The sequence below is a fragment of the Syngnathus floridae genome, chromosome 3 (genome assembly GCF_059516105.1).
Source record: "Syngnathus floridae isolate MCC-2025c chromosome 3, RoL_Sflo_1.0, whole genome shotgun sequence".
In the NCBI taxonomy this organism is placed as follows: domain Eukaryota; kingdom Metazoa; phylum Chordata; class Actinopteri; order Syngnathiformes; family Syngnathidae; genus Syngnathus; species Syngnathus floridae.
In genome coordinates this window covers 15,239,126-15,254,494 of record NC_142415.1, presented here as the reverse complement: position 1 = coordinate 15,254,494, position 15,369 = coordinate 15,239,126, and the positions used below count along the sequence as shown (strand labels likewise).

Genomic DNA, 15,369 nt, shown 5'->3' with positions numbered 1-15,369 from the left:
TCTGTTGAATTCAACTGAGAGGGATGTACTACGAAACTCACACTATTGCCACACAACAATTGTACATATCGCCTACATGTGAAAGTAGGCGATATAAGAAAGTGCGCCACCCAGCAAGCTGGCACAGTGTTGACAAGACCATATCAAGGCCCCCCCAGCCAATCACGTGCTTGTCACCCCTCTTCATACCCAGCTACTTTTACTGCCACAGGAGTAGCTTACTTGGCATGTGCCCAATGGAAATACAACTGGATGACACACATAAGAGGGCCATTTAAAATAGAGGCCTTGACGAATCAGGACGGCCTGAACTAATACCTAGTGTAAAAGTAATTGGTGATAGGATAGCGTACGTGACTGGAAAACAATGTGACGCAGTATCAGATACGCTGAATTTACAGACGACTGTCGGCCACGTCCGCCGTAGAGTCTGAGTAGGACAAAGGTTGCACTTTTGTTTGGATCTCATTCAATGGATGTGATTTATATCTATAGCCATGGGACTCATTTGTATACAAAGATTTATTTTTATATATATTTTGAATTATATTCCAACATGTGTAAAAACACCTGGAGGACAGTGAGTGTGATTCATGATTCCTCACAAAAATCTTTAAAAGATTTTAATGAGGTTCAAGGGGTCCTTGATCTATTTAGGTGTAAGATGCATCCAGTGATTAACTGGGTAATTTCAATAATTACATTGATGTGTGTTAGTGAGTTATATAAACTCCAACTGTGAGCCAGGTCCTAAACAAATACGATAGAAGGAAAAACACAAGTAAATCAATGTTTCAACCCCAGACTTTACTTCATGTTAGACATGAACAAGTATCAAACATTTTCTTTTTTTTTTACCCAAGTTCAAACCTCAGTGAACTGATTGGAAGCAATGCTTTGTTAAGATTTCGTTAAAACAAAATACAAAATAGAAAAGTTCAAGTCAACTTATACATTAAAATCTGCAGGCAAGAAAGACCTTTACATGACATTTTCCAATGCATTTTTTTTTCTACCACCAATCCTTAATATATTGAGTCTTTATCTTTTTTAATGAGGGACATACACAAACTTTAAAAAGCTCATCAGTGGTAGACAGAACCTAATAGTACACATTTTGTTGTCAGCTCTTTTTGTGAAATTGTTTTATGGTCTGAAAACATGATCTGCTAATGTGACAGCCAAGCCAATCTGCCTGATAGAAAAGTGATACAAGCATATTATACATGTTAAACAAATAGTGATTACAAGTCAAAGAGGCCCGAGGAGTAATGCCAACACGAAAAATTAAAAGCTTCTGTAATGTGCAACATTATTAAATGAGAAAAGTGACAAAATTAAAATGTTTGCATCCGCTGACTCATAAATTAAAAATAGAAACTATTCAAGACAATTTTCAGAGTCACCTGAGCCAGCCAGACGACTCGTGCAAATAAAAACAAGAGGGACTCTACAATGCTTGACATCATCATGTGATGAATGAATGAACGAATGAATACTGTTTTAATCTAAGATGATTTCTAATGCATATAAGACACCGAATGGAAGCTCCTCTGGTGCAAAAACTGTACCTTCGCCTTATTTGTTCGAGATTTTCACACGGCATCCGACAACATGCAACACGACATGTTTTGATGCCGGATGTAGAAACATTTTAATAATGGGAATAAAAAATGATGCTCTCCACCCAAAGGGTAAATAGCCTTTCAAAATTGGGGGAAAAAAAAAACCAGTGGCTCTCACAATGAGGATGCTACCCATAAATCCTGAGATGCAGAAACACGATGCTACATGACATCCCACAGAAGAATTATTAGTTGCAGGAGGTCTCTAGTGTGAGGATAATATTGCAATATTACGACAATAAAAAGGATCGTACCAGTCTTGTTAAACATTCCTGTAGGTGTATGATTTATATCGATTTATAAATGTACAAGTAGAAAAACACTGCTCAGTGGTGGAACAATGCATAGATTAAAAACTGCGTTGTTACTCGGCGAAATTTTCTGTGGTCCAGCAACAGCTCCATTTCTATTACAAAGAAAACTTGAAAAATACAAAGTGTAAATGCCTGACATATGACCGAGAACATTCATTCAGCGTATTAAGACATGATTAAGACTTAGCAATGCATGATTATTGTTTTTTTACATTTGTGATTTAACAAACCCCTCCCAAAAGTCAATTAAAGCAACCGAAGAGGTTGCAATAATTTTGCAAAATGCCCGTCAGGCCATTATTTGTGCAGCATGTGTAGAGAGCAGGTTGCAGCCCTCCTGTTTACAAATACTTTTTCTTTTTTTTAAACATTTGACAGCAGTGTCAGCTGTTCTTCCTGTGTTCTTGAGGTTTCTCCATGGAGAAGTACGAATCCAGTCTGGCGGCCTGAAGCATAAACGCTCCTCTCACTTTTTCCCTAATAAGATGGGATGAGACTGACTTGTACAAAGCTGACAATTGTCGATTCCTTGCTGCTATGATGGACTCGGGCCTAACCACTGATGGATCTGAGCTATAGCCCGCTGCATTCGTCCAAAGTAAAAGTCCACATTTCTTGAGAAGTCCTGGCATACGGAGGAGTGCACATCACCCAGAGCACAGTAAAGGGTGGTGCCTCCCATGCTGATCACCACAGTAACCAGACAAAGCAGGAAGAGAAGCAAGCATGAGTCTCTGCCGCCAACATCTGCAAAACAGGTTCAAATTAATCACTTAAATTTAATTTCTAATTTCTGTACTGTAGCTGGCGTCTATTCCAGCGAAATATCCGACTGGTATAATGTGAACAAATATCAGGCTTCAAAAGCAGAAACTTACCACTATCAAATCCATCATCTGCTACTTTGAAGCGGACTCGTCTTTTGGCAGTGGGTTTATCGGATATGGACTCCGGACTAGCAGACAAACTAACTTCGTCGGAGGGAACATTTTTCTTCTTCAAGATGGAGATGAGGCCATAGGCAGGAGATATCTGAGAGGTCACAGAATAAAGAACAGGATGAAAACCTTCTGTCTCGACACTAGATGTCACTGCGTCACACAATATGCAACACTGAAATGTGAACTACATCACCCATCCTCCCTCCAACATTTATTACCCTGCAGTCGGCAGTGCTTATGTACATGTCCCAAACAATCAATAAATGGCGAGTCGGCACTAATGGACGCCTATTCCAGTTGCCTTTGTTAGACCACATTAGCAGAATATCAACGAGTCGGAGTCGTTTGGAAAAAAATGCCCGTCTCTGGGACGGACAAAAAGAAAAATCCTATTTAGATCAGAATATGAAGATAAGACAATATAGTTCCAGAGTAGATCAAAATCGATAGAGTACATGGCTGGACTATTACATAAGGTGTACAGACCTCCTCTATTGTGATGAGTTTCGCCATGTCGTCCAGTGTGACAGCTTCTGGAAAAATATCAGCCTTCTCATTCTCATATTCTTCCTGCTCCTCCTCTTCCTCACTGGCCAGCTTGGGGTGTTTCGGAAAACCATCTAGATGGCCATCATCATCCTGGTGCAGGCTGCTTTCGTTTCCCTCCTGCAATCAAAAACAAATGCAGTGCTTAGAGTACGCAGGAAACAGCAACAGATGTTCCACTCCCAGTTGCTCCGTCCTAACAGATATCTGGGACATTTTTAAAAAGAGGGGGAAAAACTTCATTTTTGTACAATTGAGACCAAATTTATTTTCAAAAAGAAAAAGTTTACTGTCGAAGACTGACTTGTCGCCAAGTTAAAAATATGAGAAAAATAGAAACACTTAGTAAACAAAATTTGTACCTTGATCTTTTGACAAATCTCCTCTTTTTCTGCTACTTGAGTTTCCTGATGCAGATGTTCCACGTCCACATTTATCCCATTCCGCTCCTCCTTGCCTTCTTCTTCTTCTTCAGCCTCATCTTCCATCATCGGCGCTTCCGCTGCCTCTTCTACATTGCACCGATCGTCTTCCCTATCCACCTCCTTTTCCTGTGCTGAAACTAAATCTCCACCCTGCTGCTCTGCGGGTTTGGACTGATCCATTTGTCCAGCTTCAGAGGGGTGCAAATCATCCCCCAGAGCTGAAGTGGTCCGTTCCAGACACTCCCCTTGTTCTCCGTCACTGCCCTCCACCTCATCACTCAGCTCAGTCCCATGGAAACCGGCCGTCCCTTCTAAATTGCATTTGGGGGCTTCCCTGTCCTTTTCGGGACTGTCCGGGGAATCCAGTGGAGGTGACAGATTAATGGAGGGCGGATGGCTGCTCTGTGGACACGAGGAGTCTTCGGCTCTATTCTCCATTGTACCTTCAATGTGTCGGGCTGAAGGAAAGGAGACACAAAATGGGAAGAAAAGAATTGACATGTTTTACAATCATTGGTATAGAGAACAAGGACATTAAAAAGAAGTGGTAGATTTTTAAATTAATATCTTAAACAGTAGATAATGCTTGCTTTTGACTTTGGGTTTCGCAAACATGAACGAACACCAGATAAGCCGTCTTTCGGAGAAAAGCTAGCAATTTCGAAGATAAGAGAAATGGGGGGAAAACAAATCAATCAGAGCTATTCCACAAACTCTTGTCATAGTCAATACATCAACTTGGAATGTACAGAAAAAGAAAAAAGCTATACATTTCAGAAGGAATAATTTAGCTACAAATTCAATTTGCTCAAATCTGGTGACGACTGACTACAAACATTAGATCACATATTTCACAAGTTGCTGTGACCTGATAAAAGCCACCGAATCACGTTTCAGCTGTGCCTGTGGGTAAACACCCTGCTTCAGAAACAAATCTCTGCAAACTTGTACTCATGCAGATTGCAACTTTCTCTCGCTCACCTTGTGGAGGTAATGCATCACCTTGTTCGAGCAGGTGCCTTACGCCCAGAGATGCCGACTGTAAACACAAATATAAAAACACTTCATGAAAAAAAAAACCCATTATCACTCATTTATATTTACCGAGACAAAATAATGATCTTACCGCTGCATCTGCTGCGTTTGGTCTACCACGAGGAGACAAAATGACATGGTGGTGAGGAATCTTCGTTTCGTAAATTAAGACATGTAAGATTTGGTGACGCTTCATTACACTGCCAATCTAATATTAGCCTGAGCATATTTCCCGGGCTATTAAAATGTGTGTGTGTAAGAGGGAGTCAAGTGAGGTGAAACTTAATCAGCACAATAGCTCAAATATCTAAAAGTGCCCAAGTAGCAGTTCAGCCATTACTGCAGTACTCACCGCCACAGTTACGCTCTAACTTGCAAAGGTGGCGACACGAACATGACACTCTAGCCACCTTGGGTGTATTTTATTCCTGTGTATTGTCTGTTTCTTGGCATGTTATTTTATTTTAACTTGGTTAACTGTTGCATTCAATATATTAACATGCCAGACCTAAACTAAAAAGACACATACTGACCGAGTGTGCGTCTGGCAGATGTCTCTGAGAGTGTCCAGATGTCGGGCTTCTAAACTGCACTGGCTTCTTATACACCGACTTTCTATGAAGAACAAGCAAAGAGATAAATATTATTACAATGGATAAATTGGTGAGACGTCAAACTCGGCCAAGTATCTATATTGTTGACTTTAAGTCAGCTTGCTGAACTTGGATGTAAAAGCAAAGATGAGCAGAGTTCAGTGTGGGGGGGTCAAGCGACATAGATTTCATGACAGAAGTGCACCGTGAATATGAACATGCGTGTAAATTACCCCACTGTTGCTGGAGAGCATTCAAGTTGTCCAACACTCTCTGGTGATAAAGCCTCTCCAGTTGAATGCACTGTAAAGCCAACTGGTCTGAACAACACGAGTTAAAGAAGACACATTTTTGTAAAGCGCTTTGTTATGGCAAAGGTTGTTGTGTGTAAGTAAAGATGGATTATTATTGTCATAACTTGATTCGGGTGGAATGACAAAACAGAAGAAGAGCGAAAAGTGTAGAGGATAAAGGAGTGCTCATGCTTATGTATATATGTAAGCAGTCATAATACAATCCTTCTTTGACAGGGCTCAATACGCCCTCTATCAGAAAGAAGCCCTCTCCTTTATACATGCACAGAGATGCTATACATGATGCAGGGAATAGCTCGACGCAAGCTCTTACATACTTTTTTTTCCTCATAACATTCTCTGACACCGCTCGTGCGGCACCTCCTTGGACTAATTATACTGCAACAGATGTTAATATTAAATATTCAATTAATGTCAATAAATTGTGCGTACATTAACGCACAGTCAATTGTGTTTTTTAGGAATTCCATATTAGAGCAAAATCTGCCCTCCATAAAAAGCCTATCAAAATACATAAAGACTTACGCATACAATGATAAGGATACAATCTTCATGACAGACAGAGGCCTCGGCAATCTGCAGGAAGAGATTATCTTTAAATGATGACAGGGAATTTTCTAAGAAAAGTATCACTCTGGAGCATTAAACTAGACTTGAGCTTCAACCAAAATGCAATTAAAATGAAGAAGAAAAAAAAGACAACATGAGGACAATAAGGCGATGCTACAACAGAAATTCTACCTCTCCTCGGCCCGTGTCAGTGTCGCTTTTATGTTGCTCGGCTAAACACAGAACAAGTGTGTATGTGTCTCAAGTGAGAGCAGTACAGATGACACAAAAAGCTCTCACATTTGAATTTAAAGGACCAGTACGTATTTAGAGGGATCAAATATATTCGATCAAATCTGCAAGTTGAACATATCACTATCGAATATTTTCAGAATCGATTATTCTAGTGATTGACTAATCAAATAATCAGATACAATTTTATTTACATTAAAGTGTCTTAAAAATATTGTTTTCCCCGGTTACTGTTTCATAACCAATTATTTTTGCTTCTTTGGTATTATTTAGCGATTAAAAAAAAGAACTAAACAAGTTAAGCAATATCACACAAGGAAGTTGGATGGTCATTGTTTTCCAAAATAAAAGCAGATTTGAAAAATCTGCGTATTCCCAAAATGCATGTTTAAACACGATGATCAAACGAAATTATGCGCTTCATTACAAACTAGTCTTGCACACATGAGCACATTCTTACTGTTCACATTCTAAACGCATCCAGAAAACACAATGACAGAAATGCTTTACATCTCAACGCATACACCTTGTCCAGCAGGTAGGTAGCAAGCTCAACTATTTGCTAGGAATGTCTTGTGATTGCAGTGTTGTCTGCATATTTCAAAATGACAACATAACTCGGAGGTATGGCATAGTGAGGATTTTTTTTTACAGGCGTTTGGTGTTGAAATAAAGAAAAAGAGGTTACCCAATGAAGGTCTTGTGGAAGGCAATCATCATCTCCTCTCTGGGCCAAATGTTCCAGGGATGCCATCAGAGCGGAGATGGGTACTGAAGAGGAAGTGCACTCATCTGAGTGTCTAAGTGTCGTTTCAGAAACGGATTGCGCACCAGTCGGTATCTGCCCTGTGGAGAAGGCAAAGGGCTCTGCTGTTTGGCTATGAGATGTGATAGAAGAAGCCTTTATGTTGGATGTCGTCTTCAAGTGAAGGTCATGAACAAGTCCTTCAATGGGGGGAGAAGAAGTGGTAAGAGGTGCTGAAGTGGATTGTGCATTTCTGGCAGTAGTTGATAAGACATGTTCAGGTCCATCAGTGCAACTCTGACTTGTGTCTGAGGTGAAAGATAAATGAGGAGAAAGCAATGGCCCCGTGGTGAGGGTATCTCCTGAAGTGCTGGAAGCAAACCCACCCAAGTCCACTTCAGTCTGGCCCACTTCCAAAGGACTGGTGGGACATGAGGTTTCTTGGAGTACGGGGGATGTAGGTTCTGGACTTGTTCCAGGACTGAAAGGATTCTCCAGCAGGCTTCCTAAAGAGGGAGAGGAGAAAATTGTTCAAGACACCACCGTGTCCAAATTCCAGGGCTGCATTTTATGCCTCACAGTTCAAGTGCATTTTTATTTTTGGTTCGTGTAATGCTTTCTGTACCTGTTTCTGAATTGGAGGAATCAGTCATGGGAGTATCTGGAGACTGGCAGTGCATTAGGCAACTGGATGCCTCTGATTCTTCTTCTTCGTCCTTCATCAACTCATCAGTGTCCTCCTCCTCTTCTTTGCATGTGCTTTTGTGTCCTTCCAACTCCTCCTTGTTCTCCCCGTTGTTGTTGAGAGACGCTTTCGAGGGGAGTCCAGTTCTGGAATCATTTTTCAGAGCTGACGTATGTTCCGTCTGAGTGAGCGGGTTGAGCTCATTGAGGTTGTGAGGTTCAGGGTGGGGTGTGTTGTCACAATGGTCGACCCCACCCGCTATAACTTGTGCCATTATTCTGCCTTCATAGTCCAACTGGCCTGGAGACAATGTGGAAAGACACAAAAGTAACATGGTCAAACTATAGAAAGAGATATCCACTCACTGATTTCACAATATGGTGTAATATTAGGCACTAAAATTATGCAAATATTTGGGGCTACTGGTCAAAAGACACCCTGAAGTATTTTACTGTAAGTATGAAGTCAGACAAAGGACATGTTTCTTTCTCACACTCACCAACATGATCCATCAGGCTCCACCCTGACAACCTTTAAACTTTCAAGCGTGCTGTCACCAATCAAGCAAGTCCTCCTTCCAGCCACAAGAGAACGAGAAAAGAAAAATGGCTGCTGTGAAAGAAAAAAAAAACACACATTACACAAGTTATGACCAGCCTGACTCATTCATTGGTGGAAGTCAGTGCGCGAGGGGCAAAACAGGTCCAAAGTCGTTCCTGATGTGCCAAACAAATCGTCACAACTTGTAGAACAAGATTTGGAAAACGACTCTTTGTACCACATATTTGTATTACTATCTGGAAGCTCGACAACAAATCCCTGGATCCAGCTAATGCAGTAATCAAATAACAACCATTTGCAACACATTTATAATCACATGGAACAATGAACCTTTATAAAAAATTCACAAAAATGTAACTACCTGTTTTTAACAACGGTAATAATGGAAATAAAATAAATATAAAACTGCAAACTTGGAGGTAACACTAACATCGATAACTGACACAATCCTGGGTATACATCAACCCCTCTATAATAAACCCACCCCAAATAAAACAAAACTGCAGTGTGTGACAAAAGTGTGAAGAGGAAAAGAAAAAAAGGGAAGCTTGTATATCAGTGAACGTCATGCATTGCACTTTGCATGATAGGATAGTTTGCCAACGTCACACTGTACAATATAAAAGTGATATTGGAGTATTTGCGCCACAGCTACTTTATAACATGCATATAAAACAGTCACAACCAGTATATAGTCAAATTTGCAGAAGACACGGAGAGACATTTTTATATGCTGTGCTGAATAGAAACAAAAGATTATGATCATGTTATTCTTATATTAAGATTGAATCAATACCAACCACCATGTCTTATGTCATTGTTACATTACTTGCCATTTTTTCTTAATTAACAGCATCGGACCCAAAGTGTCCCATCCAACAACCCACCCTCTCTTCTTCTCTACGGGGGGTTATAAATAATGAAGGACATGAGGAATGGAAAGCGCGCATCATCAAACAGGAAGAAAAAAAACAAGGCCACCCAAGAGGAATACCTACATCGTATGGACAGATTACACTTCAAACCAAAGGAAACATCATTAGGAACACCAACAGGATCGAATCAATGGCCGTGTTGGTGTGTCGTGTACCTAATGAAGTGTCCCTCGGATACGTTTGCGTCTTCTCTGTCTTTATAACACACGCATTACGTTTAGTTAACCAAGCTTTGTAGTCCAGTCGCACATCTTCCGTATAACACGACGGGCCTTAATGCAGTGCCACCTAGCACAAAGCTCGGTTCGGCGACAGGAGACGTGCTGATCAAACGTTCACGTGATTATCAACAGGGTGAGCGCTTACCCTGGTTAAGCGTCAGCTAGTTAAATGTGCTTCTTTGGAGAATGTTGTCAGGGTTCGTTTGCACAGTGGCTACGGTTACGATAATTAGCATTATCGTACGTTACCTGAGCAAAGATTCTGAAGGCGTCGGTCGATACATACGTTCGCATGCTACGATCTTGGTCAAATTGAGTTTACATGGGATTTTTTGGGCTACGGTTACCAAATGAGTCGTACAGAATACAGCGGCGTTGGGTAATGTTAGCTCGCCTCCACATCTGCACAGCCCACAAGACTATAACCATGTCATTGTGTCACTGCACGCTCGTTTGCTTTAACGTGATCTTACTTTTTGTTAGCTTCTGAAGAACACTTGTTTCGCATGATCGATCGCCAGGTAATCCAACAGGAACACCACTTCTCACTGACAAGGTTGGTGAAAGGTGACAGCTTGGATCTGAACGTCAGTGACACTTTGTCGAGGATGTTGTCACAGTGGTGCCTATCGGCCACCGGGGGCGATGTTAGCAACACCAATACCAAATGGCTCGGTGTCGTCCTCTTCTGGCGACAATGGGGATGGCTAGTGTCTACGTCATCGGGGGACGAAAACGTCATTTCTGTTTTGGTTAACTGTGCACTTTTTGGTTTTATCTTGACAGCCTTCCAAACAAAATTCACACAGTTTAAAATGTTTTATTTTATTCAAATACAGGGGTCGTGTATTGGAAATTGCGTGACAAAAAAAATAGATAAAATAAAATTGAAAGGGCTATAACTATTTCCAAACAAATTACAGTCCACAGAATCGGGATAGAATTTAATTCTCAATATGTCAAACAGATTATGCCACATTGGAAAAGTGAACCGTTTAACTAAAAAAATAGTCTTCAAAACATAAGCATATAGCTTTATAGCACTTGCAGTAAAGATTTTTTAAAATGTGTAACGTACCAAGCGCTTCAGAACCTCCAGAAGTGATTACAATGAGTAAAAAAAAAATGTAGTTATGAAGCACTCAAGTTGAAATCTTTTAATGACCTTCTACATACTTTGCTATAAAAGCAAAGGTTTTTAAACATGAAGGTCAGCAAGACATACTGTATGAATTCTATTTCACCACGTTATAAAACACAGTTGGAGTCCATTACTCTGCTGTTCACACACATGAGCAATTATACTTTGAAATCCATCTGTATATATTTTGGACTGACCTTGTCCCCGTTTAATCATCGTTATTTGTATTTCACCATTAATAAATTACACTTTTTTGTACTTGACATGATCTGTTTGTCTAGTACATGCACATGCACTTCAGCCCCATCCCTCTTTCTCAGTGTTCTCCATGATCTCTTCATAGAGCCAGCTCTGAGTGAACTCCTGGCTCTTGTCCATCATCTGGAACAGCTGAAGATACTGCATAGGATGAAGCTGACCTGTCAGGATATCTTGTGGAAGTCCCATCGCGGACAACAATTTACTCCCACTGTCAGGTGACCAAAGACTTTAAAAGGAAAAACAAAGAGACAGAGCAGAACGGTAAGAATGTTTCACATTAACCGTGTATGCCAATTTCCTCACAGTATGAATGGACAGTTGGTGCATGCGGTTGGGATTCAATTCCAAGTCAGTTTTTCAATCCCCATCCATGTTTTTCAATCCCCCCCCAAACATCTGTAAGCGGCTAACAAAATTAGAGTGGATGCAAAAAGTCTACACAGAAGCAACAAGGCTTCTGTCTAAGAAAGCAAAATATTACAACCACAGAAATTTGTTTTGGTTTAAGGCACTCAGAGCTAGGTTTTGTGCGCGTGCGTGTGCGCAAACTTCCTTTTAATACGAGTTTGAATTTGGTGGTTAATTCTCATCGCCTGATGTCCACAACAGGAATATTTTTTCTCTACCTTTTTTGGCATTTAAAACCAAAATAATTCAGTTAAAATTTGGAAAAACTAATGTTTGCATATCCGTGCTGTTGAATTGTGCAAAACTGTGATTGCTTACTTAAGCTTGTCAATGAGCCTCCCCTTCTTCTTTGCCAAACACTGTTTGACCATCACCATCAGGGTGGAGGCATTTGCGGGTGTGAGGCCGCCAGAGAACAAGTCGGCCCGTGGACGCAAACGAACTAGGCATATGTGATCATTGGGAAGCTGAGGAATAAAAATGAAGAAAAGTGGAACTGTATTAAAAGCACTTATGTCAATCCTGTTTACATTAGTAATTGAATAAGTCATTACAAGGCCTTTGGGAGGAGGTAGATTCTGTTTGGATGTCACAAACGACTCCCAGGGCTCCTGTGAATGCAAATGAACATATGGACACATAACAAATGGTCAGTGGTTGCACAGTCGAGTAAAAGTTCATCTTCTGACACGCTGTATACCTTGTGTAGGAGTTCAATATGACAGGCCATCTGCCACAAGACACTGAGGGGTCTGTAATGCCTCATTTGGCCAGCAGGAGTCATCATGACCTGACAAAGAATTCACATACAGTCCAAGTCAATGTTTGGTATATTGTCAGGTAGTCGTTAAAAGGAAAGCACAGATATCGGTGTCATAGACAGTTGTTTGCTTTTGCAATATGGAATTTATTCTGTTGGTGTTGCATGTTCAAGAAATGTTTTTGTGTTTGAACAATGTTTGAATCAAATCAACCTCATAGTCCTCTTACCGCATACTCCCGCTCACTCAAAAAGAGGTTGAGCTCTATTCTTCCGTATCTGTAGAATGACAGCCGCTCAAATAGAGCATAAACTAACTTCAGCAGGATGGCACGTTCTTTATTCTGCGGCACGATGGCCACAACTTTCACTGGAAAGTCTATAGAGAGAAACAAATAAATATTTAGACAAAATATAATAAAATACCTTTTTGTGCTGTTTCTCACCATCTGACCAGTTGGTTTCTGTAATTCCCAGGTCAGTGAATAGTTTATCAGTGGACATTACTGATGGCTTGTTGCTTCCACCCCAGACCGGGTCCAATCTGAAGAAGTCACAATGAGCCACTTCCAGCTGACCATCAAGAAGGGCTTCCAATCCCTAAAGTGATGCAACATCATCCATTTCATTCACTCGTGAAGACTGCCTTACTCAGCAATGCAGCATTCAATTTTCTCAAGTGGAACCTGAGAGTCTGTTTGAGAGGGTTTCTTACCCGCAGCTCATTCAAGAAATATTTCTCTGTCTCAAGTGCCACAAGTTTGTGAACTCCAGAATTGAGCAGGGTCTTTGTCAACACTCCGGGACCTACGGCCGACAAACAAACGCATGCAGCTGTTATTTCCATTCCAAAAAAAACAATATATGCAATATGTGTGCGACAAATGCCAAATTGCAGAAGACTACAGACCATTTTAACTTTTACTGACAAAGCACATACCTGGGTTGCATTCAATGAGAATAGTCTTGTCACTGTTTAGGTCAGGCCCCAGATGGTGTGCTATCACTTTAGCCAAATCTGGGTCCACTATGAAGCGTCTGACTTTTTTACAGGCCCGAGCTTGACGTATATTATCCTCAAGTTCACCGACATCCAAGAAATCATTAAAGCACATGGAACGATATTGACCCTGGGGGAATAATGAATGAAAAGATGTTAAGTCCCTTCTACCACTATAATGTTGAGATAACCAGAAGCACAGGAGTAAACCATGTCAATGTCAAGCGCTCAGGGTAAAACCTACAAAACATTTGAATACTGACCCATGAGGGCCAGGCCACACCTACAAACAGAACATTGGGGAAAAAAATCCAAGTTTAGGAACAGATAAGTGTCTACCTTCATAGCCACAGCAGACAAGTTCCTGTGTGCGAGTGGTGAGGAGGGGGACGCCCTCTCTGCACGGGGCTGTTGTGAGTTTGCACCAAGCGTAGGCCGACCAGGCCCAGGGGACAAAGAATCAAGGCTGTAGGCCCTTGTGTGAAGCATGGGGAGCCCGGGCACTCTCGGAGCAACCAACATTGTCCTTCGCAAAGAAGACTGACTTGTGATGGCCAAACAGCAAGAGGCGCGTGAAGCCAGCTCCAACAGCCTACAGATGTGGGCGGACATGATGGAACTGCAGACAGCCATCAAACGTGGAAAAGGAACTCAAGAACTCTGGCGAGGTCCGTGCCTAAAAGGAGGTGAGAATAAAATATGCATTTCTTGGGTCTTAAGATGCGTTATGTCAATTTTGTACATCCCTTCCAGCCTGATTTAAATGCCATAAGGAAGACACGTGTAAATTAGTTATTACACGAATTTAAGTTTCATAACGGGTCATGTTACTTTAAGTTTATTACTTCTGTAATATACAGTACTGCAATGCACTGTTAGCCCTCCAAGCACGTGTAAGGCATACATTGACGTAGCACAAAATAACAGGCATTTTAATTACCGATGACTTGTTCTGCTTTTGGCTTCTAGTCCTAAAACCACTTTCGTAAAGAATAATATTTTGAATCAAAAAGATGGGACAAGGGAGGAAACTGATTACGTGAGCAAACGTGCTAACTGTAAGCTTCTACCGCTAACCAACTAACTAAGCAACGATGAATAAAGAAGTAAGACATGCCTCAATGTGGAGCTCCTCTGGTATATTCAATTTTAGCAAAGGCCGGCCTTCAAACTCGTCTCAATGAAGCCTGTTTGCCCGTAAACTCTGTGACATTGGCTCCGTACATTGTGACCCCACGTTTGTTATGAACGAGTAAAATCGCTCGCGTTGGTAGTCGCATATTAACTACGTCAGCAACATTGGTCCGGGCACATGGAGGGAAATTTCTGGAAAATATCCACATTCAACGGTATTAACAAAAACGTCATTCTCTTGAGACAAATGTTAATTAGTTGTAATCGTATGTTTTCCATGAAATTGTGTGTTTATGCTTTTCCTCTAAGTATTTTGGAATTTGTTGTGAGAACGGTAGTGTGCGTGAACGACGTCGCCATGTTTAATGTGGCACAATGACGCAGTCGGTTTAGCGAATGCACTCATGTCTATAAGGATGACTAGTTTTCATGCGCCGTTGCATGTTTATTATGTTGCTCCATTTGCCATTTGGCATATTTGGTGATTTGCACTTTTGATATTTTGCATGTTACGCTGTCTCAGAAGCGAATATAGAAGCCTTCCTGAAGTTATTTCTTTCCTCCACCCCTAAGCTCCGCCCTTGTGGATTCTAGATATATCGATACGATTTTAATGTTGATATCCTTGATATTATCACTATCACTTCGACACCAGCTCAACACTGGAGTTTCCCTTTGACTAGAGTCGTTTCTAAAAGGAGTCACTCATACTCGCTACTCACAACTTAAACCACATTCAGTTGCCCCCAGATAAGTTATTTTAAAAAGTGCCATGAAATTATTGTTTATTTAGCTGACTCAGTATCATTTATGCTTAGACCTTGAAGCAACATATGCACCCCATTAACATGTGGAATTGCAATGAATACATTTACTGGAATTTTAAAAAAAAAGCTACCTCTTATATTTGATGAGCAATAAATT

At 40.9% G+C, this 15,369-nt stretch overlaps 2 protein-coding genes and 1 long non-coding RNA gene across 10 annotated transcripts; 1 reads left to right on the top strand and 2 right to left on the bottom strand.

Moving 5' to 3' along the window:
* Positions 1–786: 786 nt before the first annotated feature.
* cnsta (consortin, connexin sorting protein a) lies at positions 787–10,381 on the bottom strand. Of its 8 annotated transcripts, none has more exons than XM_088372229.1 (14): positions 10,215–10,381; positions 8,524–8,636; positions 7,965–8,324; positions 7,726–7,845; positions 7,283–7,539; positions 6,339–6,369; positions 5,713–5,799; positions 5,420–5,501; positions 4,978–4,999; positions 4,833–4,890; positions 3,789–4,309; positions 3,367–3,546; positions 2,818–2,971; positions 787–2,686 (listed from the first exon to the last, which is right to left on the bottom strand). In XM_088372229.1, exons 2-14 carry the CDS (start codon positions 8,534–8,536, stop codon positions 2,475–2,477), a joined length of 2,097 nt encoding a protein of 698 aa, XP_088228355.1. In that variant the 5' UTR covers positions 8,537–8,636; positions 10,215–10,381; the 3' UTR covers positions 787–2,474. The 8 variants fall into 8 exon arrangements, with proteins under 8 accessions (XP_088228355.1, XP_088228356.1, XP_088228348.1 ...); XM_088372230.1 differs by having other exon boundaries at positions 7,283–7,440; XM_088372222.1 differs by having other exon boundaries at positions 7,283–7,845.
* LOC148400763 (uncharacterized) lies at positions 9,582–13,435 on the top strand. Its single transcript, XR_015857788.1, has 3 exons — positions 9,582–9,874; positions 11,226–11,404; positions 12,789–13,435. It is a non-coding gene; the product is annotated as an uncharacterized LOC148400763 (long non-coding RNA).
* tfb2m (transcription factor B2, mitochondrial) lies at positions 10,546–14,594 on the bottom strand. Its single transcript, XM_088372231.1, has 10 exons — positions 14,429–14,594; positions 13,651–13,987; positions 13,252–13,441; positions 13,027–13,118; positions 12,758–12,911; positions 12,542–12,690; positions 12,252–12,341; positions 12,106–12,162; positions 11,870–12,018; positions 10,546–11,369 (listed from the first exon to the last, which is right to left on the bottom strand). Exons 2-10 carry the CDS (start codon positions 13,942–13,944, stop codon positions 11,180–11,182), a joined length of 1,365 nt encoding a protein of 454 aa, XP_088228357.1. The 5' UTR covers positions 13,945–13,987; positions 14,429–14,594; the 3' UTR covers positions 10,546–11,179.
* Positions 14,595–15,369: the final 775 nt, after the last annotated feature.

Excerpts from the sequence above, each read along its gene's own strand:
- cnsta (XM_088372222.1), bottom strand. Across the intron at positions 5,800-6,338 it reads CTCTGTCTGTCATGAAGATT|ACCAGTTGGCTTTACAGTGC; the intron begins GTATCCTTATCA and ends CGTGTTGTTCAG. Across the intron at positions 2,687-2,817 it reads AGATGATGGATTTGATAGTG|ATGTTGGCGGCAGAGACTCA; the intron begins GTAAGTTTCTGC and ends CCTGTTTTGCAG.
- tfb2m (XM_088372231.1), bottom strand. The coding sequence starts at position 13,944 with ATGGCTGTCTGCAGTTCCATCATGTCCGCCCACATCTGTAGGCTGTTG. Across the intron at positions 13,119-13,251 it reads TCTCATTGAATGCAACCCAG|GTCCCGGAGTGTTGACAAAG; the intron begins GTATGTGCTTTG and ends TGTCGGCCGTAG. Across the intron at positions 11,370-11,869 it reads AGGCTCATTGACAAGCTTAA|TCTTTGGTCACCTGACAGTG; the intron begins GTAAGCAATCAC and ends TTCCTTTTAAAG.